Source organism: Oncorhynchus nerka, linkage group LG13 (assembly GCF_034236695.1).
Source record: "Oncorhynchus nerka isolate Pitt River linkage group LG13, Oner_Uvic_2.0, whole genome shotgun sequence".
Taxonomy (NCBI): domain Eukaryota; kingdom Metazoa; phylum Chordata; class Actinopteri; order Salmoniformes; family Salmonidae; genus Oncorhynchus; species Oncorhynchus nerka.
This window is the reverse complement of record NC_088408.1, coordinates 49048338-49071553: the sequence shown is the minus strand read 5'-3', so window position 1 is coordinate 49071553 and position 23216 is coordinate 49048338. Positions and strand designations below refer to the sequence as shown.

Genomic DNA, 23216 nt, shown 5'->3' with positions numbered 1-23216 from the left:
TTATTATATCGATGAAGCATCGTGGTTTGGTGAAATAACTGGTTAGGAAATTCCTTGTTTATTTTGACAAAATGTTTGATTGCATGCTGAAACTGTAAAATGTGATAGGAATGCAAATGAGGTTAGACGAGGACCACACTCCTTGAGAGAAATGAGAATACTCGGTCAGAAGATGCCAAACCACATTCCTATAAGCCTTCTTAGAATTCAAAATTCCTTGTCTTTTTTTTCTGGTGGAAAACAATCACATTTGACGTATTGGATCGAATAGGTTTGCCCTTTTCAGACAGCGCAGGTGTACAACAGAGGGCCAACGGAGGAGTCTAGTGCCTAGGTGTGAGCAGATTATTCAAATAGGGCATTGAATGAGTGAGGGTTGGAGGGTCGAGAGCCAACGCGACACATGCTGCTATACCACAGCAAGACGAGGAGCTAACGTCATTACAACTCTTGTCATCGTCATTCGCTTTACAACGTCTGAAGGCACTCCGGGCAGAGAGATACGCATGAACCAGTCCCCAGGCAGCACGCAGACTAAACGACCTGGGTTGCCTGTAGTCCCCTATCGGTTTTAGTGCAGTTTTTTGTCACTTAATCTTCTGCTGGGACTGAGAGAGGCTGTTGACGGAAATTGGTTTTGGACGGTCCACAATGCTAAGCGCTGTTAAAATGGAAGGACACGAGCATTCAGACTGGAGCGCTTACTACGGAGAGCCCGAGGTGGGTAGAGTTTATATATATATATATATATATATATATATATATATATATATGCATTTTGCTGTCTATACAACTCTATACAACTCAATATTATCCTTGAGATAATATTAACTTTGTGATCAAATATTGACTTGAGGCGCCATAGAAATCCTGCCGGATCTCTTCGCTCTCCTAACCAATGTCTAGTGAGGATGGAAAGAACATTTACGAAATGTATTACTTGAATCTTTATTATTTAGAAAATCTAATTGAAACTTAAATGTATTTCTTATTATTTAATCGTAGCATATAATTTGCCTTTTGACTATGTATCGAATTAGGCTATTAAGGAGCCTACAATGATCTCTTCGCCTGATTGGGCTACATTCGTTGACTAATTGTTCCCCCTTTATAAAATAGCTTTAGAATATTCTTTAGCGTGTAGGTCTACATGCACTTCTTCACTGTTTGAACGTAATTGTTTGAAGTTGCAAATTAAGATTGGATATTTGGCCAACTGAAAAAACGCATCTCTGTAGGTATAATTATTTCGAGGTGATTTTAATAGGTGTCAACTTTATTCACATTGTTAAAGATATTATTGACGTTGTGCACTCTTTTCTCTACAGTGCTATACCTCAGTTGGAAACATGACACAACACACCGGTTTGGGAATGAACTCGATGAGCACCTATATGAGCATGCCTGGAATGACTTCAACCAGCAACATGTCAGGCAGCCCCATGAACATGTCATACGTCAACACGGGTGTGAACCACTCCATGGCCGCGATGTCACCGGGCTCCGGAGCCATGCACAGTATGGGAGCAGGGATGGCGGGCATGAGCGCGGCGCTGAACCCGAACATGAGCCCCATAAACACCCCGTCTCCATCGATGAATGCCTTGACCTCCTATAATAATATGAGCGTTATGAGCCCCATGTATGGACAGTCCAACATAAGGTCAAGGGACCCCAAAACATACAGGAGAAGCTATACGCACGCCAAGCCCCCATATTCCTACATTTCTCTCATCACCATGGCTTTACAGCAGTCTACCACAAAGATGCTGACGTTGAATGAGCTATACCAATGGATCCAGGACCTCTTCCCCTTCTACAGACAGAACCAGCAGCGCTGGCAAAACTCTATCCGCCACTCTCTGTCCTTCAACGACTGCTTCCTCAAAGTGCCCAGGTCCCCAGATAAGCCGGGCAAAGGATCTTTCTGGACCCTTCACCCGGACTCAGGGAATATGTTTGAGAACGGCTGCTATCTCCGGAGGCAAAAGCGGTTCAGGTGCGAGAAAGACCTCGGCAGGGAGACCGGGAAGAAAACTCCGGAGGGCGGCTCTAACAGCAGCCCAGAGAGCTGTAATGGAAACGAATCACCCCACCCCACCCCGTCCGTAAAAGACGTCAAGCGGACTGTATCTAACCCGAAACCCCGGCAGCAGGTAATGAGCACCGCGGAGCACGCGCTCTCTCCTATCCCACAGACTCACCATCTTCTGTCTCAGCATCACTCGGTACTCGTGCACGAAGCGCACTTGAAGCCGGAGCACCACTATTCATTCAATCACCCCTTCTCCATCAACAATCTAATGTCGTCGGAACAGCAGCATCACCACAAAATGGACCTAAAAACTTATGAACAGATGATGCAGTACGGCTATGGTTCACCGATGACAGGGCCGCTGTCCATGGGCTCAATGTCGGCTAAAACGGGCTTAGATGTTGCTTCTACACCCGCAGACACTTCTTACTACCAAGGTGTGTATTCGAGGCCAATCATGAACTCTTCTTGAATTTGAATCGGCATTCAATTAACTTTTTCTAACAATTACTATTTGTACATTTGTAAATTGGTCGTGTTTTTGTTTTATGGATCACCTTTTATGGACATTGGACATGGAAGGGACTGATTCAATGTCATGTTCGTTCAGAGTATGTTGATATGTGACGACATTATTTCATACAGACACTTTTACATTAATTGAAGGCGTAACTGTGGGATTCACAGGCACCTCGGTATGTTACAAATTGTGAGATGTGCTCTGTGCTAATATCGTTTGTGTATCCCTTATAACTTAGGCTATAAGTTGTTAATGTGTATTCATGTAGCAAGCGAAAATCTATATTAAAGTATTATTTGATATTACCTTTCTGTCTGCATTATTATATGGCAACCGCATAAGGTTAAAGGTTAATTGTGCAATAGGCTAACCATGATGAAAAATGTTAAAAATATCGAACATCTTTATTTAAGAGACTAGCAGTTAGGTAAAATATAAAACAATGAAAGATTAGCAGCATCAATGAATAAAGAAATGTGTCTGTATTTATAGGCCTACTTATAGGCCTACACTATAGGCCTATATACTATTCAATAAGACAATATATCCAAATGCATATTTAGGATAAAGGTTGCAATTCTCGCCAAGAAACTAAACGAAGACCACCACACCCCAAAATAATGCTTTATTCATTGTATTAAACCTAACATAACCACATTATTGTTATTATTATTATTATTTATAAAACGGGTTCGGTTAGTCTATTATTAACATGACATTTTATACAACGAAGGGGCGTTTTCCTCTGCACAATCTGACAATTCCCGAACGATTTCCCGTTGGTCATATGTCACACCCCACCAATCCTTCCTGAACCCCACCGAGCACCAACTATTTCGCAAATGAAGCATGACATTTAAAAATATATATTTATTGTCACAAATACCAGATAGGTGCAGTGAAATGTGTTGTTTTACAGGGTCAGACATAGTAGTACAGCGCCCCTGGAGCAAATTAGGGTTAAGTGCCTTGCTCAAAAGCACATCGACAGACTTTTCACCTTATCGGCTTGGGTATTCGAACCAGCGACCTTTGGGTATGGCCCAACGCTCTAGCCACCAGGCTACCTGCCAACCTACATTTGTTTCATTATCACTTTTATCGCCAGCAAAATAGAAACGCGTACGGAAGGGAGAAAGAACAATGCACAATGAAAGTGACGGTGATTAATTACCCTGATTTTAGTCCCACATGACTGCCCTGTCATGGGGTTACTCTTAAACCACTTAACACGTGACTCACAACAGATCCTAACTGATAAGATGAACCCATGTCATAGCCCCTTCTAAATACATCAACAACTTCGCGATAGGATGGTAGCCCATGCTGCTTTCACCGAGGGAACATAAACGTAGGCCATGTTTACATGAAAAAACGACAGCCTATTAACCTTTAAAACATGTTTTTACTCAACAACAAACTAATATTAAAATGTACCGTGTTTTTGTTATCCTTTACCCCTTTCAAATTATACAAAAAAAAATCAAGAAAGCCCTCTGTGCAAATGGTCTATAATCTCTAGAAGTTGACGTCTGAAGGCCTATCCGAACTGTCCATGTGTTGCCACCTGTCCTGTCACACTTTAGGCCAACAGTATCCCCTCATATGACCGACTCATAATCAGAAATGATCGGGCACAATACATGGGACAATCATCTGCAAAGAAAACACACGTTTACAATAAACAACCTACGGTCACATTTGGAATATGTACTAAATATTAGGCTATAGGCCTATTTGTCTTGGTAGATACATTTACACAAACATTTGAATTGTCTCTCTTGCTGATAAAAAAAACAATCGGTATTATCAGTGTAAACATTTTTTTTCCTCAAAACGAGCTATGCAGTGACATCTTTGCTTTGTGGCTCAGTAAACAGTGACAGAGTTAGCGTTTAAATAAATGCTGTGATGAATGCAGTCCTCGGAAGCAGTTTGCTGGACGGATACTTCCAAGATCTCGTCGCTTTTCAATGTCCAGCGGCAACAAACCAATATCCAGAGGTAGGCATGCAACAACACATGTATTTCTCTTGAGCCTTGTCATGCATGGGGTCTATTTGCAGATTGGTCTTGATGTTTTTGTTTTCATGAAATTTCGATTCACCGTCAGATGGTATTTCTTTCTAGTGTTAAATTTAAAATACTTTTTCTTCGAATAAGAAATGAATACCGTAGGCCATTGGGAAATGTGAACATTGTGTAGTCTACATTATATTTTTATATAGGAATATTAATATTGATAAAACATGAGGATAATAATAATATTAGTAATAATGCTTTACTATTATTATTATTATTATGTGTTATAAATTATTTATTTGTGTAGGCAAATGTTTGCTAACAGCGGTGTGTAAAAATGGCCGATGGAAAGGGCACGTTCATATTTTGAAGGTGACCCCTCTACTATCTTGGCACGATTTTTCCTTCTGATTTCATCTATAGCAGGAGATGGGATCGGTAGACCTACCTGACAGCTCCTTAATAATAGTGTTTAAATAATTGATGAACTCCGATTCCACTGATAATGCAGGTCTTGGATTAGTCCATTACTACACATTAAATGAGTGCATGCTCAGAATATCGCACTCTGCAATATAGGGCTTCGGTCGTTTTGAAAACGGACAGAAATGAAACATAACAAGATAAATAGGATGAATTGGCAATATAAATAGGGGAAATAGCTTATTTAGCATCTTGCTCAACGAACAAAAATTATCCTTTTAGTAGGTTATCTTTAAAAAATATATATTTTTTAGGAGTATATATATATATATATATAAATGGAATCTTAGCCCCATTATACTAGAACAAGTTAGCTTCACGTTGTACCAGGAGCCATATACTTAGCTTTATATATTCAATTATCAACTGGGTGGATTCGAACATGGAATGCTGATTGGCTGGGCATATCAGACCATATACCATGGGAATGACAAAACATGTATTTTTACTGCTCTAATTACATTGGTAACCAGTTTATAATAGCAATAATACACCTCGAAGGTTTGTGGTATGTGGCCAATATATCACGGCTAAGGGCTGTGTCCAGGCACTCCACAATGCTTCTTGCCTAAAAACAGCCCTTAGCCATGGTATATTGGCCATATACCACACCCCCTCGTGTGTTATTGCTTCAATATATGGCTCTGATTGTATACAGTATGACACCCATTGATTCCATGTAGGGCACTAGTACCCTCCAGATGAGCCGTTTTGGCTGGACCTGGAACAAGGTGATTTCTGATCAAATGTATACAAGCTGTAATATTGCTTTAGTGTATTGGAGGGTTGGGGCTGTTCACTCCACTCTGGTTTTAGGCCTAAATATCCTTTCAATTGAGATATAGTCCTAATCTCATATTTTAGACTGGGAGAGAGGCTCACCCCATAGTATGTTAGAACAGGTTGAAACAAAATATGCTCAAATATCAGACTGACCCTCTATAAATGCAAATAATGTAGTGTTATTGAATAGCAATAAATGTACTAGACACTGTTTCCTAATTTTGAAGCTAACATTGCCTGGGGATTACAAATTCGAAAATTGTTTTTATTTTGTTTGTGTACTGTATAAACAAGAGGAGTTGTAGATGGAGAGCTCAGGCTTTGGACATCCTCTCTCCATTAGTGTGTGTGAAACCTAACCTGATTCATATCAGACTGCAAGGGGTGCACAGTGTTCCATCCACATGATAACAATCTGTGGGAGCGATTGGGCCTTTTCTCATTATTGCCAGGGCCGCCTCTATCCTTTTGGGGGCCCTAAGGGAGATTTGGTTAGGGGGCCCCTCACCTCGTAGTAAAACATTTTAGTGGCCCCCCTCTTGACGGGAGAAAATATGACAATTTTAGAAAGAATGTCATGCAATTCTACTAATTTTGCCTAAGGGCAGAAATACGTTTTTGAAGCTAATTTCCTGCAGTTCTACTCATTTTGCGATGGGGTGTAGAGAACCATTTACAAGATTAGATAGCTGGCTAGACTAACTATCAATCTAAAAACTTTTATCTAACCGTGTCTAATTGAGTGACAGTCAGTGACTGACATAACAAGAGAAAAACTGCTGATGCATAACCACATTTAGAAATTGCACCTAATGTATTCTACTATTCTTTTGATCGGGGGCCCCCTATCGGCCCGGGGACCCTAACCAAACACTTATGTCACTTATACCTGGAACCGGCCCTGATTATTGCATTTCCCTCTCTCAGACATCACTGAAAAGGACCAACCTCTGACAGGAGAAGTTGGATAGGGGAAGGTGCTGGTGAAAGCGAAGGGCGAGAATGTGAGAGGAGACTCCACTTGCCTGGGTTGATCTTTTCTGGCGACCTGGTGCGAAATTCCTGCCATGGGGGAGCCTTTCATAGGCGGTCGCCACAGTGGCGTTGACACTTGGGGATGGAGGGAAGGAGCTCTGTGTCAACACTGTCCCATTGACTGGGCTGAGAGGCCTGCCTGCAGTCTGAACCAACCCTGACCCCCTCACAGGCTCCCCTTCACGTCCTCCTCACGGCTCTCACACTGAGTAAACAGTCAATCAATCTATCAATAAATCCATCCATCTACCCATCATGAGAGGAGGGTGATCTCTGGTCTGCACTGCAAGCAAAGCTGCTGACTGCGAGTGCTCCTGTCTAGAGGCTTGTGTGCAATAAAAACCTGGGAGCTTTATGGATTTGCAAAGTGTGGGAAAACAAATTCCAGCTGGAAGTGTTACACGTTGGTTATTAATGAAGCCACAGGTCATTGCAGTATAGTGACAGTATAATACAAATATATTCCTGATATTGAAAGTGCCATAATCAACTGTAAGGATGTGAAACAATCAAACATTTCAAAAGCTACAAGACAAGCAGTTTCTCTGTATTTCCCACTCTATATATATTTTTTGGTTTCATTAATTGCGTTCATTATCAAGGCATGTACCACACAAATACCCTGTCTAGGTTATGGTGGGTGCTTTAAGTCAGGCATCATTTTCAAAGCCATGCGACGTGTATTGTGCTTTATAGCGGAGTGAAAGGCCACCAGCTCCCCGCAGACAACTCCCCTGATGCCCACAGTTTTCCAGAGGTTGTCCATTAAAGGGGTTCTGGGATCCATTTTAATTATCTGCCAGATTAAAGGAATGACCCATTGTAATGCCAATGCCCCATAGCACCCAAATCCAGATATACCTGATGTGATTGGAGCTTGTTTTACCATTAGCAACAGAAAGACCCCCAGAGAAGGTATTGAGGTTGTGACAAGGCTGTCATCAGTGGGAGATTTAGCATGGATATTCTCCATGTAAAGAGCTATAGTGTTTCCCACTGCAGACAGGATCAGTTTCCCACTTTATGGATGTTCCCACTGGGAAGCCTGCTGAGTGGCGTGAGAGAGACCGTGCCAATACACAAAAGAATGAACTGGGCTAGATCTACATTGTAGATTGAAATGCTGAGGAGAACAGAGAGGATATGTTATGTGGGGTCTGCTAAACCTAACCCCAATATCTGAGGCTAAATGTGACAAAGAAGAAATTAAGAGATTTGTGCAATGAGAGTCAAGCCACAGCATGAATGTAAAATGCAGTATCTAAAATGTGAATTAATCACAGCTACAGATGTCTAATCTTAATATGAGCCAGTTTTCAACAGCAAGAAAATAATCCTGCACCATCAGGAAATTCTAATTATTATGTGGATTATAATTAATGGACATTTTTTTGTAGGGTTTGCTACATTTTTTGTTTACGGCTGATCAAGTCTGACAATTTTATGTGGAAATCACAAACTTTATGAGCCTTTTTAAACCTTGAATACACTTCTGCTTTGCAGGAAATTTGTCAGCAACAAAACAGTGATCAAATTAAGATCCTACATCTGTATCGGGTATGATAAAGGAAATACGTTAGAGCATAGGCTACATAATCTGGCTGGAGAGACAAGTATCTTTCAGCTCTGACCCCAGCCTGTACAAGAGTCAGAGACTACCTGCCTGGGAGAAATTTGTGCGTCCCAAATGGCACCTCTTCCCTATATAGTGCACTACCTTTGACATTTGACTACTTTCTAAAGTAGTGCTCTATATAGAGGATAGGGTCCCATTTGGAATGAGCCCTTGTAAGTGCAGTAAAAAGACTGCAGTGAGCGCAGAGAACAGGTTTTGACCTGCCTGGCTGTGAGAATGGTCAGTGAAGGGTGGGTTGTGGTACAGACACTGTGAGTTACTTATTAACAGGACAGGATCGATGGCTTTCTGCAGGTACGTAGGCTATGTCCGCATCCTAAATTGCACCCTATTTCCTATTTAGTGAACTACTTTTGTCCAGGGCCCATAGGGTAGTGCACTATATATAAGGAATAGGGTGGCATTTGGGACATAGATACAAGGCAGGGCTATTGGATGCCTAGTTATTCATTAGTCATTATTCTGTAGATAGATTCAGGAAAGCACAAGACAGAATTCCAAACATTTTGAAAGCATTCGAAAGGAAATCAATATCTTTTGTGTGTGGCTTTTCCATGAAGCCGCAACAACTCTTCAACCAAGAAATAATGAGCAAAACATCACACAATCAAAACAATTGTTTGCCTTTGAAACCCATGATGGCAGACACACTGAAATGATCGTTCATACCACAATGGCGGGAACTGTGAAACGAATGCATCATTTATTTTTATCCAACCCTTTGAAAATGTTTCGATACCCTGTGCAGCGGATGGATGATAGAGGGGAGGAGACATTATTTTCTAATAATCTCTAGGAAACGTTTAACAGAGCTTTTGGTGATAAAGGCGACGGGGGCCAGCCCCCCCCCCCCAGCTTAAAGCAATTAATTCAGCATCCTGACATAAACTCTTGGCTCCTTTGACAGCTTGGAGCTGAAATAAAAATGCTAGTTCTCCTGGGAACAGAGGAAGATGGCAGGCTCCTTTCTCCACTGTTTGCTCACTGGCCCTAAGAGCAATCTTCCCCAGTCAGAATGAAATGCAAGGACACAAACAATGTGCCGGCAAGAGAATGGGAGACGGCGAATGAACAGTTTGGACTATTTGCTCAGGAGAAGGGCAGCCACAAAGGCAGGCCGATGGCTTTCCCATGAATCAAGCGCGGTGTCTTAGGGCTCCTTTTGTTGTGGCCGGTTTGTATCCCCATCGGTCAGATAAGACTACAGATGTCTTATGCCTTTAAAATCCTTTTCTCTGTAAAACTGTAGCGTCATGTGACCACATCTGTCCAATCTGGCCTGATTCTGCTCCAATTAACTCAATAGACAATTGTTTTATTGGCAGAGATCAGCCATGCACGTGCCGTGGTTTAGCATGGGCTATAGTTTGTTTTGGTGGTGCCAAGTGTGGTGAATGATGTTGGATTGCCTATGATCCAGCCTCTCCATGCAGTAGACACGTTACAAACCTTTGATAGTGCTTCAATTAAATTCACACTTAAGTATTTCATCAGTTGCAGAGGTACCTGGCTCTGCTACTATAAATGTGGACCTTAAGTTACTTTTCTACAGTGTGTTTAGTAGCCCCCCTAGCCACCTTCTCCACCCTACCAAAGCCCCCCAGCCTGGATCACTCTGGGTGGCCAGACCTGGGGTCTGAAAGGCATACAGATTGGCGCTTAAAGCTTTTTTGCCTTAATAAAAAGAGACATTGTACATCCCTATGAATGACGGCTGTTTTTCCAGACTAGTGTGAACTCAGTTTTTGGGATATGTCTTATGCAAAAAGTTTTAATCAACATGAAATTCTCTGCATCCTATCACTTTCTCGAGTCAGTCCAAGAAAACGTTCCCCTATGCAGAGTCCCGCCGAAGCTTGTGGTCAGTCTGTATAAAACGGTTGATGGTGTGCCATGCCTTCAGTGAGGTTACCGAGGAAAGATTTAAATGCCCCCCCCCCATGTATTTGATTCTATAGCTTCTGTAACGTTTGATGTTACCGCATTGTCAGCATTGTGTGTGTCCTAAATGGGAAAAGTAGTGCACTATTTAGGGAACAGGGTGCAATTTGGGACAACGACTGTTGGTCCCATTGCTTTCTTGTCTGTTTTAATTAACTGGCAGGAAGGCTTTGTGATAAGGAGTCATTTGAAACCTGTTGACTGACTAACCCAGTATAAAATAGGGTTGTTACAGTCTTATCCGCTTTCATAGATTGTGTTAATGGTAAGCCACATATGACTTGATAGAGTGATCTAGATAGAAAGAGTGTCTTATTGGATGTGAAGGATGGATTTATTCAACATCTCTACATCTATACTTGTTCTATACTAACATAATAAGAATAGTGAGTAATAGAATACAAGACAATCTTAGGAAAGGAAAAAGTCATCATTATTGAGTTAAAATAATTGATCTGATCATTGCGTACACACCTACAACATAAACTCAGCAAAAAAAGAAACATCCCTTTTTCAAGACCCTGTCTTTCATAGATAATTTGTAAAAATCCATATCCAAACTTCACAGATCTTCATTGTAAAGGGTTTAAACACTGTTTCCCATGCTTGTTCAATGAACCATAAACAATTAATGAACATGCAACTGTGGAACGGTCATTAAGACACTAACAGCTTACAGACAGTAGATAATTAAAGTCACAGTTATGAAAACTTAGGACACTAAAGAGGCCTTTCTACTGACTCTGAAAACACCAAAAGAAAGATGCCCAGGGTCCCTGCTCATCTGTGTGAATGTGTCTTAGGCATGCTGCATGGAGGCATGAGGACTGTAGATGTGGCCAGGGCAATAAATTGCAATGTCCGTACTGTGAGACGCCTAAGACAGCGCTACAGGTAGACAGGATGGACAGCTGATCATCCTCGCAGTGGCAGACCACGTGTAACAACACCTGCACAGGATCGGTACATCCGAACATGTCACCTGCGGGACAAGTACAGGATGGCAACAACAACTGCCCGAGTTACACCAGGAACGCACAATCCCTCCATCAGTGCTCAGACTGTCCGCAATAGGCTGAGAGAGGATGGACTGAGGGCTTGTAGGCCTGTTGTAAGGCAGGTCCTCACCAGACAACACCAGCAACAACGTCGCCTATGGGCACAAACCCACCGTCAACAGGACCAGACAGGACTGGCAAAAAGTGCTTTTCACTGATGAGTCACGGTTTTGTCTCACCAGGGGTTATGGTTGGATTCGCGTTTATCGTTGAAGGAATGAGCGTTACACCGAGGCCTGTACTCTGGAGCGGGATCGATTTGGAGATGGGAGGGTCTGTTATGGTCTGGGGGGTGTGTCACAGGATCATCGGACTGAGCTTATTGTCATTGCAGGGAATCTCAACGCTGTGTGTTACAGGGAAGACATCCTCCTCCCTCATGTGGTACTGTGGTACCTTTCTTGCAGGCTCATCCTGACATGACCCTCCAGCATGGCAATGCCACACGCCATACTGCTCGTTCTGTGTGTGAGTTCCTGCAAGACAGGAATGTCAGTGTTCTGCCATGGCCAGCGAAGAGCCCGGACCTCATTCCCCCCAGAAATGACCGGGAACTTGCAGGTGCCTTGGTGGAAGAGTGGGGTAACATCTCACAGCAAGAACTGACAAATCTGGTGCAGTCCATGAGGAGGAGATGCACTGCAGTACTTAATGCAGCTGGTGACCACACCACATACTGACTGTTACTTTTGATTTTGACCCCCCTCCTTTGCTCAGGGACACATTATTCAATTTCTGTTAGTCACATGTCTGTGGGACTTTTTCAGTTTATGTCTCAGTTGTTGAATCTTATTATGTTCATACAAATATTTACACAAGTTAAGTTTGTTGAAAATAAACGCAGTTGACAGTGAGAGGACGTTTCTTTTTTTGCTGAGTCTAATTATTTAACCCTCTAATATGATGTTATAAAATGCTTAAATATCACATCTAGACCAGAATGAGAGATCCCATGTCACGTAGTCCTACAGTACATTGGTATGACGACATGTTTTGAAGTCCCATTAATCATTCAGGGTGGGGTAAGTGCCACTGGTGCAACCCGTGGTTTAGGGAGATACACATAGGTAGGCCTATACATTCTCTCTGCGAGTGAGTGGGGTAGGCTACTGGGTTGTGCAGGACTCTGGCTACATGCCTCCTTGGTGAAAAAACACAGCTCTGTTCACAGGATCTCACCACTCATTCACAGTCCTAGGCAGCGTCCCAAATTGCACTATGTAGTGCATGGCTTTTGACCGGGCCCTGGTGAAAGTTAGTGCACTACATAGGGAATGGGGTGCCATTTGGGACACATCCCTGTTCACAGTCCTCATCTGCCATGAAATGAAATGATTTGGGCCGTGCTCAAGACCGTTCACAGAGAATCCTTGACGAGAATGATAGTGACAAATGACTTGATGACAACCCAAAGCATGTTTTTTTTTTTTTTTTAATGTAGGCCTACAAGGACATACCAGGCATCTACAACATGACACTGAATCTACGAAGTCATGGTATCTTTTCCTTATATTACAGACCTAGGACTGAAAAGGACATTTCCAATCACAAACTCACAGTAATTCACTGATATGGCTCTTCCACTGTTGAGTTGTGGGTGTGAGGTCTCTGTTAACAGGCTTTCTAGCACAATGTCTGAGTCAAACATTCCTTCCTGGGCTATTCTGCGTGGAGGTTTCCACCTTAGGACTGACTAATGACCATCCAACCTCAATATCAGCATGCAAACAAGGGAGGGGGGGGGGGCATGCCAAACAAAAGGATGCAATGCTTTCTAAGGAGGCAAAATACCATATTGCTCTTGATCTGAGCCTCAAGTCTTTGTGAATGTTATTGTGAGGTGTACTCTCTGATGATATTAAGAGAAACGGGCCGGGCTTGTGGAAGATTTAACATCAACCCCTAAGAAGCTCAAGCTCTCCTTCTCTCCCCAAAGCAGGTTTCTTCCCAGTACACACAGGAGGGCTGATGCAGTCTGAGCCAATTCCAGAAAAAGAGAAGATGAAGAAAGAAACAAAGAATGAGAAAGAGAGAGAGAGAAATGCAGACCACTGAGTATAGAAGAAGCCTGTAGACAATGTCTTACTTGCCCACTAGGTACTGACCCGTCAGTGGCACCAGCAAGGTATGTGGCAAATGTTAAACAAGACATTCACATCCATCTTACCTAATCCTCCTACACAAAGATCTTTGTTTGAACCATACAGTCATTAGGGTACTATTTTTAACTTAACAAACTCACCTGAGATGCCACTCAATAGGATTGCAAATAGGATTGATGGGTCCCCTTTGATTTGTGTGTTACACCTTTGTTCATGGATTATGGGCTTTCTGCAGTAAAATTATGCTCATTATTGAGTTTGTTTGTTATTTATTTAGTTTAGTTTGTTAGCTGCCTGAAAACACCGGTGTTACTGCTGAAAAGCAGCATTAGTTAATGGAGGCTGAAAAAGGCCAATAGGTTATAAGATTCATTTTTAGGACTGTCTCACTTGTAAATGGTCTGTATTTGAGTGGCTCCACTTCTTTTTTTTCTTCTTTTTTTTTACTATTAAAAAAGTTAACTGTCATTGTCACAGTGGCCCTAGAGCCAGGCCTCCATGCTAATAAAAGTAAGGGAGGTCCCGGTCCACTCTAAAGCTCATAAATGTGATTGATAAATTACTGCAGATACCGTGTATGGCTGTGTCCTCTGTTTCTTTGGTGTGTGGAGACAATACAAGATGCTGACATGCGGGAAGCATACATTTAAAGTTCCAATGTAGCCATTTATTTTTTTATCTAAATATCAAATCATTTCTGCATAACAATGAAGGACCTTACTGTGATTGTTTTCAATTAAAATAGTGCAAAAGAAACAAAAATAGCTTAGCAAAGCACTATTTCTCAAGCAAGAATTTAGCTAGGACTAGGAGTGGCCAGAGTTGCGAGGGAACACTGAAAACTAGCTGTTATTGGCAGAGAGGTTTGGAACTCTCTTTCTTATTGGTCTATTAACTAATTTACCGGTGATGTCACCAGGCAGGCCAAAACTCCATCCCACCAAAACAGGCAGAAATTTCAAACAGCTCTTACACTAAAAGGACATTATCATCATTTTCACTGTGGTATTATTACCTCATAGTGTGGAAATATATATGAAACACAAGACAAATCACGTTGACTGCACTGGGCCTTTAAGGCAGCCTGACAACATTTACTACCCACAGAAACTTTATTTACCGCACAAACAGTAGCTTCATGTAAAACACGAATGGCCAGGTGCTCCTTGATAAGAGAGGGATGGTGTGCTCTCATAAACATCCAAGACCTATAAACTAAACCAGACAGGTGTTTTCCTGTCTGTGTCAACACGGCTTCTCCATCACTTACAAAAACTGATACTAACCAGATAGTAAGCACCCTATGAGATGTAGTATCTATGGCTGCCATATTGCAACCTTGTACACGGCAAGTGTTAATGAAAATTTATATAAAACACAGCAAAATCAAGTTTTTGACTGCCCTGGGCCTTTAAGGCAGCATGATAACATTTACTGCCCACAGAGACTTTATTTACCAGCACAAACAGTAATTTAATGTAAAACACGAATGGCCAGGTGCTCTTTGATAAGAGAGGGATGGTGTGCTCTCATAAACATCCAAGACCTATAAACTAAACCAGACAGGTGTTTTCCTGTCTGTGCCAACACGGCTTCTCCATCACTTACTAAAACTGATACTAACCAGATAGTAAGCGCCCTATGAGATGTAGTATCTATGGCTGCCATATTGCAACCTTGTGCACGGCAATTGTTAATGGAAGTTCATAAAATCAGCTCAGTCAAAGTTACACATTAAGAAGTTGGAAGCATTTTTCAGAAAGAGCGAGAGAGAAAGCTATCCATTAACAAATATTAATTGTTCAGCCTAAGTATTGTCTTCAAATAGTTTAATCCAATCTGTGGAGGGGTGGTAGGGTTATGGGAAAAGAATAAAGAAGAAAAATGTGTATTTTTTTATTGGAAATTATGTAGACAATTACATCGATAGGCCCAGTCTATCTGCAATATTAAAGATGATCTACCCCCCCCCTGTTAAATTTCCATATTAAATAATTGTATGTTTCACAGTGGCTATAACTTGAAGCTTAAAGGAAAACAGTAGTGGCTCGCTTCCCATAAAGAGAAAAATCTTAACTAAACACATGACTTTTCTCAGTTGTTCCATCATTAATCTGTAAAACCTCTCCATACTCCCTCAGTATCAATCTACGGTGCTCATACTGTCATGGCACTCTGTCCTAAACCCCTTGGGGGCAGGCCACTCAGATCACTGTGGTAAATGATTGACCTGACACTCCCACACACTAGAGTCCTCCTGTGTTTGGGCCTCTCTATTGACTCAGTGGAGTTTCACCATGTTTTAAACTTCTCCCTGTCCTCTCTTCAAGTTCCACAACATACCACTAAAACGCCTCTGCTGGGAAAACATAAATAAACAAACGTTACGAGTGGGACGGGACATAAGAAAGGATGATTGGCTGCCACAGCGACAAAGACACACATAAACTGAGAATGAGGATCTTGGTGTGGACTCTCATCTGAGGATGAATGGAGGTCTTTTCCTGAGAGCTTAATTTCCCATCCAATAAAAGCACTTGACAACGAGGAAATGAGCATCAGAGTTCTCATTCACAGCATGAAATAAGACAGAAACACGAGGGCCCCATTTAATTAACACACAGTGTAGAATGAATGAACTATCACCTATTTCAGTCATGGTTCATACATTAAGTGAAAGGCTGGACCAACTATGACTATGTCCCAGATAGCACCATTTCCCTATATAGGGCACTAATTTTAACCAGGGCCGGTGGTCAAAAGTAGTGCACTATATAGGGAATAGGGCCCCATTTGGGACTCTAAATTGCCTGACTTTTATGAAACTATAGTAATATGTTAATATTCCTGGGCCAGCAGAACCACTTCTACCTGATTGGTTAATATCTATTGTCTTACAGGTTTGTGTGCTGATCTGGCAGCAATGTGGAGGAGGTTGTAAACAGACAAGAGTTCAGACTAGCGGAAACTCTCAACGCTGGCCCTGGATTCACCCTGCATCTGTGGTACATTTAAACAGTGTTATCAACCCGAACATTGAAACAGTCCATGCTACTGCACCATGAATGTCCTTCTCCACGAGTAACATTTCAAGAAAACATGTGAAGGCGGGAATATTGACTGTGCTGCTTGGATGTAACTACATCTTAGTCCTAAAGCTAATATGAAATATCAGCACTCTTGTCAGAGAGGTTGAATGGGACAAAGCTAAATGAAAGGTGTCCATTAATCATTAATTGTACTAAAAGCCTGGCCCTTTGTATTCCCTTGGTGCCTGGGTTATCTGGCTGCCATGTGACATGCTGAGGCCTTTTCCTAGTAGATTGGGGAAAGCCAGTGAGCAAACACAGGTGTTTTGGAGTCAGTGGCGCTCACTGTCAAGGACAACCGCAAACACGAGCAGTAATGCCTGATCCAGTGAGACACAGTGTTTGCCTGCTGCTTCCTGGTGATCCAAAATTTTATGTCCAACCGTATCTCCCGACTGCCCCCCACATTTGTAACTATCCACTCTGTGCATTCGAATGAAGGAATGAAAAAAAGAGAAATTGGAAAAGAGCAGGGGAACAGGCACAGGCATTCTGAGTCTTTTGAAATGGGAGCTCTGGTTGACCAAACGATGGGGGGTGAGCAAACTAATTTGTGGTGTAAAAGCCCTCACTTTGGAAAACAAAACAAATGTATTCTTCTCAAGTGGGGCTATATCCATGACCCCTTGTGGCAAATTAAGGAAGCAGTCCAGCATTCTAGTCACCAGAGCCACCCACATGGTTTGGAAGGCTGGATAGGTAATACAAACATTGTTCACAGGTCAATACACATACATTAACACTGCCTTCAGAAAGTATTCACACCACTTTACTTGTTCCACATTTTGTTGTGTTACAGCCTGAATTTAAAATGGATATTTTTTTTTTTGGTCACTGGCCTACTCACAATACCCCAATAATGTCAAAGTGGAATTATGTTTAATTTTACAAATGAAAAGCTGAAATGTCTTGAGTCAAGGAGTATTCGAACCCTTTGTCATGGCAAGCCTAAATAACTTCAGGAGTAGAAATGTGCTTAACAAGTCACAAGTTTAACGGACTTACTCTGTGTGGATTAATAGTGTTTGACATGATTTTTGAATGACTATCTCTGTACCCCACACATACAATTATCTGTAAGGTCCCTCAGTTGAGCAGTGAATTTCAAACACAGATTCAACCACAAAGACCAGGGAGGTTTTCCAATGCCTTGCAACGAAGGACACCTATTGGTAAATGTGTAAAAATTTAAAAAGCAGACATCGGATGTCCCTTTGAGCATGGAGAATTTATTAATTACACTTGGTGTATCAATACACCCACTCACTACAAAGATGCCGGCGTCTTTCCTGCCGGAGAGGGAGGAAACAGCTCAGGGGATTCACCATGAGGTCAATGGTGACTTTAAAACAGTTACAGAGTTCAATGGCTGTGATAGGAGAAACTGAGGATGGATAAACAACATTGTAGTTACTCCACAATACTAACCTAATTGACAGAGTGAAAAGAATGATAATTTTTTAAAATGTATTTAATTGAACCTTTATTTACATATTCCAAACCATGCATACTGTTTACAACAAGGCATTAAAGTAATACTGCAAAAATGTGGCAAAGCAATTCACTTTTTGTCCTGAATACAAAGTGTTATGTTTGGAGCAAATACAACACATTACTGAGTACCACTCTCCAAACTTTCAAGCATAGTGGTGGCTGCATCATGTTATGGGTAAGCTTGTAATCCTTAAGGACTGGGGAGTTTTTCAGGATAAAAAAGAAACAGAATGGAGCTAAGCAGAGGCAAAATCCTGTAGGAAAATCTGGTTCAGGCTGCTTTCCACTAGACAGTAACCTAAAACACGAGACAAAATATACACTGGAGTTGCTTACCAAGAAGACAGTGAAAGTTCCTGAGTGGCAGAGTAACAGGTTTGACTAAAATCTGAGTATGGTACCTAAGTATGGTTCTCAATCAGAGACAATGATAGACAGCTGCCTCTGATTGAGAACCACACCCGGCCAAACCAACCAAAACAGAGACATATAAAGCTCTCTACGGTCAGGGCGTGACAAAATGTAATCAATTTCGAATTTAGGCTGTAACACAACATAATGTGCAATAAGTTAAGGGGTATAGGATCTTAATTTGAGCCAGTTTGCTACAGCAGGAAAATAATCCTGTATCAACAGGAATGTGAATTATTATGTGGATTATAATTAATGGACATTTTGGGAAGGTTGATGTATTTTTCAAAAGGGAAAATTAAGTCTGAAATTTCAAAGTGGAAATTACAAACTTCAGAAGCCTTTTTAACCCTCAAAAACATTACACGTTTTTAAATGTCCTGTAACCGGGTGATCAAATTAAGATCCTACATCTATAGCATGCCACACTTGCCTCACATCTGATTTTTATTATTTATTTTGGAAAATAGATTCATTTACACTTCAAAATGTAACTCTGCATTTACAGCAGAGATCATAAACTAGATTCAGCCACGGATTGATTTTTTTCTTGAGCGGATGGTTGGGGGGCCGGAACATAATTACAAATCATTTGTAGACTGCAAATTAATTGAAATCAGCCCAAACAGATATACTATTTGACTGAAACCTAAGAATTTCAGACCTTGCTTACATTTGTATATGATCAGTTGTCTCTCTATTATGCGAGGAAACACTTGCGAACAGATTTCCAACATTAATATCACTTGGAGCTGATTTCCTGGTGTTTTTACGTTTTTTTATGTACAACAATGAAAATTCAACAACACAAAACATTAGATTTTTTTTGCTCAGAAAACTTGGGGGCCAAATATAACCACCCGCGGGCCAAATTCAGGCAACAGTGATTTACAGAGTGGTTCTACCAGTGGTGTTTAACACGTAAAATCTTTGCCTGTCTGGCACACGTCAGACTAACTACCTGTTATTGTTCAAATATTTATATGTTTGTGCTTCATCCATCCGGATTCAAATTCACAGCAATCACAGTTGTTGTAAATCAGTGAATTATCAGCAAAAAGATGATAAAGGTGTTTGAAGCAAACAGACAAAACCAACAGAAGAGAGGGTGTAAAGTTGTAAAGTAAGGGAAAAGAGGAAATGAGCATGGCTCCTGGGAATCTCAGGGTCCGGCAAGAATGAGGACACAATATAAATTATAATCCGCACTCACTATTACCTCACTCATTAAGGGAGAAATTACCCAACATCTAGAATAGAAGCAAGACTGTAGTTATTATCACATATTAAATAGTATTTGTACAAACTATAATTTTTAAAGAAGAGAAATAGCAATTGAAAACAATACATTGAAAAAGGCAAATTTGGACCAATGAAAAAGAAATGAGAAAACATGAGTCATTTTCCAATTATATATACAGTTGAAGTCAGAAGTTTACATACACCTTAGCCAAATACATTTAAACTCAGTATTTCACAATTCCTGACATTTAATCCTAGTAAAACTTCCCTGTCTTAGGTCAGTTAGGATCAGAATAATAGTAGAGAGAATGATTTATTCAGCTTTTATTTCTTTCATCACATTCCCAGTGGGTCAGAAGTTTACATATACTCAATTAGTATTTGGTAGCATTGCCTTTAAAAAATGTTATTTGGGTCAAACATTTTGGGTAGCCTTCCACAAGCTTCCCACAATAAGTTGGGTGAATTTTGGTCCATTCTTCCTGACAGAGCTGGTGTAACTGAATCAGGTTCGTAGGCCTCCTTGCTCGCACACACTTTTTCAGTTCTGCCCACAAATTGTCTATAGGATTGAGGTCAAGGCTTTGTGAAGGCCACTCCAGTACCTTGACTTTGTTGTCCTTAAGCCATTTTGCCACAACTTTGGAAGTATGCTTGGGGTCATTGTCCATTTGGAAGACCCATTTGCCACCAAGCTTTAACTTCTTGACTGATGTCTTGAGATGTTGCTTCAATATATCCACATAATTTTCCTTCCTCATGATGCCATCTATTTTGTGAAGTGCAGCAGTCCCTCTTGCAGCAAAGCACCCCCACAACATAATGCTGCCACCCCCATGCTTCACGGTTGGGATGGTGTTCTTCGGCTTGCAAGCCTTCCCCTTTTTTCTCCAATCATAACAATGGTCATTATGGTCAAACAGTTCTATTTTTGGTTCATCAGACCAGAGGACATTTCTCCAAAAAGTACGATCTTTGTCCCCATGCGCAGTTGCACACTGTAGTGTGGCTTTTTATGGCGTTTTTTGGAGCAGTGGCTTCTTCCTTGCTGAGCGGCCTTTCAAGTTATGTCGATATAGGACTCGTTTTACTGTGGATATAGATACTTTTGTACCTTTTTCCTCCAGCACCTTCACAAGGTCCTTTGCTGTTGTTCTGGGATTGATTTGCACTTTTAGCACCAAAATATGTTCATCTCTAAGAACGCGCCTCCTTCCTGAGCAGTATGACGGCTGCGTGGTCCCGTGGTGTTTATACTTGCGTACTATTTTTTGTACAGATGAACGTGGTACCTTCAGGCGTTTGGAAATTACTCCCAAGGATGAGCCAGACTTGTGGAGGTCTATAATTATTTTTCTGAGGTCTTGGCTGATTTATTTTGATTTCCCCATGATGTCAAGCAAAGAGGCAGTGAGTTTGAAGGTAGACCTTGAAATACATCCACAGGTACACCTCCAATTGGTTCAAATGATGTCAATTAGCCTATCAGAAGCTTCTAAAGCCATGACATAATTTTCTGGAATTTTCCAAGCTGTTTAAAGGCACAGTCAACTTAGTGTGTGTAAACTTCTGATCCACTGGAATTGTGATACAGTGAATTATAAGTGAAATAATCTGCCTATAAACAATTGTTGGAAAAATTACTTGTGTCATGCGCAAAGTAGATGTCCTAACCGACTTGCCAAAACTATAGTTTGTTAACAAGAAATTTGTGGAGTGGTTGAAAAACGAGTTTTAATGACTCCAACCTAAGTTTATGTAAACTTCTGACTTCAACTGTATTTTTTTGTTTCAATGGCTTATTTTTGGTAAGGTGAAGTCACTGGCACGAGGCGACCTTAAAGCCTGTTTCTGAGACTTTTTTGCTTCACTGCAGTGAGAGTTTGGAGTGACCAGAAGATTGACAGCCATTTGCAGGGTTGGGCCAGAGGCATATAGATAAGAGGTTAGCTATTAACTCATTGCGTCGCCAGCAAAAAGAGGTCTGACTTTTGGAGTGAGGGAGACGGTAATCAAAGTGGGCATTCAGTAAGGATAAGAGTTACAGCAGTTGATTGAAGAAATGGTTTGTTTTAAAAGTATGCAAAATGCAGGTTGTTACAGGTTGTACAAAGCATATAAAGAATTGTATAATACATATAATTTATATAAAAAATAAGATTAATGTAAAAATATATATAATTATATATTTTCTTTCTTTGTGTTGTGTGCAATTTTCGTGTATCATTATTATCATACTGCGGTAATCAAATACTTCCAACACTTCCAACTACAATATAGAGTTGTTCACTACTTTATCTACCTACAGAAAATATAAGCAATGGGTCTGAATTGAACCATTTTATTATTGACAGAGAAGATGGATATATTGACGTTGCATTGGTGAGCCTGTTCACATTCCTCTCACCTGTGTGGTCTTCCCCTCTTAGTCTGCATTAACCTCTAACAAGACCTCTCCATGTTCTCAGTGCATTAGTGCAGGGCCAGCCAGTGTGTCCGTCCCCAAGGGTCACTGCAACCAGGACACAGGGATAAAGAGTTCCCCACTAGAAGGATTACCACTGTGACTTTGTCCCAAATGACACCCTATTCCCTACATAGTGCACTACTTTTGATCCGAACCCTATGGGCCATGGTTCAATTTAGTGCATTATATAGGGAATAGGGTGCCAGGTTGGGACACAGGCTGTATCTTAGCAGTACACAGCCAGGCACAGAGTTGGTTTGTAATGCATCTGCACAGAAACAAAGAGAGAACGTCAGGAGTCTGGGCATCGGTCGACATGGCAGATGTGCCGGTCACGCTCGAACTCTAGCCAACGACGGGTGCTTAACGCAGAGATGCCTCTTAAGGCAGAACATAACACAAAAACACTCTTGAGGGACTTAGAGCTCAACGTATGATGACCTGCCTCGTTATCAACAGGAAGAACACATGGAGGGAGCATAAAGTATGTGCTCTCCCATTATACAGATGCACAGCACTATATAGGTTAATTCCATTTAAACACATTGGTGTAACAGAGCTGTGAAGCGGCAGGGAAACTGCTGGTCTAGGGAAGGGTATGCTGACTGTGTGTAGGCAGACTGAGTATACATCCCAAATTGTACCCTATTCCCTACATAGTGCACTGCTTTTGACCAAGCACAATATATATAGGGAATAGGGTGCCATTTGGGAGGTAGATTAAGGCAGCTGCTGAGGATCACCTGTCTGCCAGGTAAACATGGACTGTCCTTCCCCTCCTTCACCAGGGCTCTGGGGCAGCTGCAGAGCTCTGGGTTACATCCCAAAAAAGCACCCTATTCCCTACACAGTGCACTACTTTGACCAGAGACGTGCACTATATAGGGAATATGGTGTC

General features: G+C 41.3%; 1 protein-coding gene across 1 annotated transcript; it reads left to right on the top strand.

Annotated features, from left to right (window-relative positions):
- Positions 1 to 274: 274 nt before the first annotated feature.
- Positions 275 to 2860, top strand: LOC115139628 (forkhead box protein A2-like). Its single transcript, XM_029677229.2, has 2 exons — positions 275 to 720; positions 1329 to 2860. The coding sequence occupies exons 1-2, from the start codon at positions 652 to 654 to the stop codon at positions 2505 to 2507; spliced, it is 1248 nt and encodes a 415-aa protein (XP_029533089.1). The 5' UTR covers positions 275 to 651; the 3' UTR covers positions 2508 to 2860.
- Positions 2861 to 23216: the final 20356 nt, after the last annotated feature.

Bases quoted from the DNA above. Each gene is read 5' to 3' on its own strand.
- LOC115139628 (XM_029677229.2), top strand. From the start codon at position 652: ATGCTAAGCGCTGTTAAAATGGAAGGACACGAGCATTCAGACTGGAGC. The intron at 721-1,328 runs GTGGGTAGAGTT...TTTTCTCTACAG, and splicing joins CTTACTACGGAGAGCCCGAG to TGCTATACCTCAGTTGGAAA.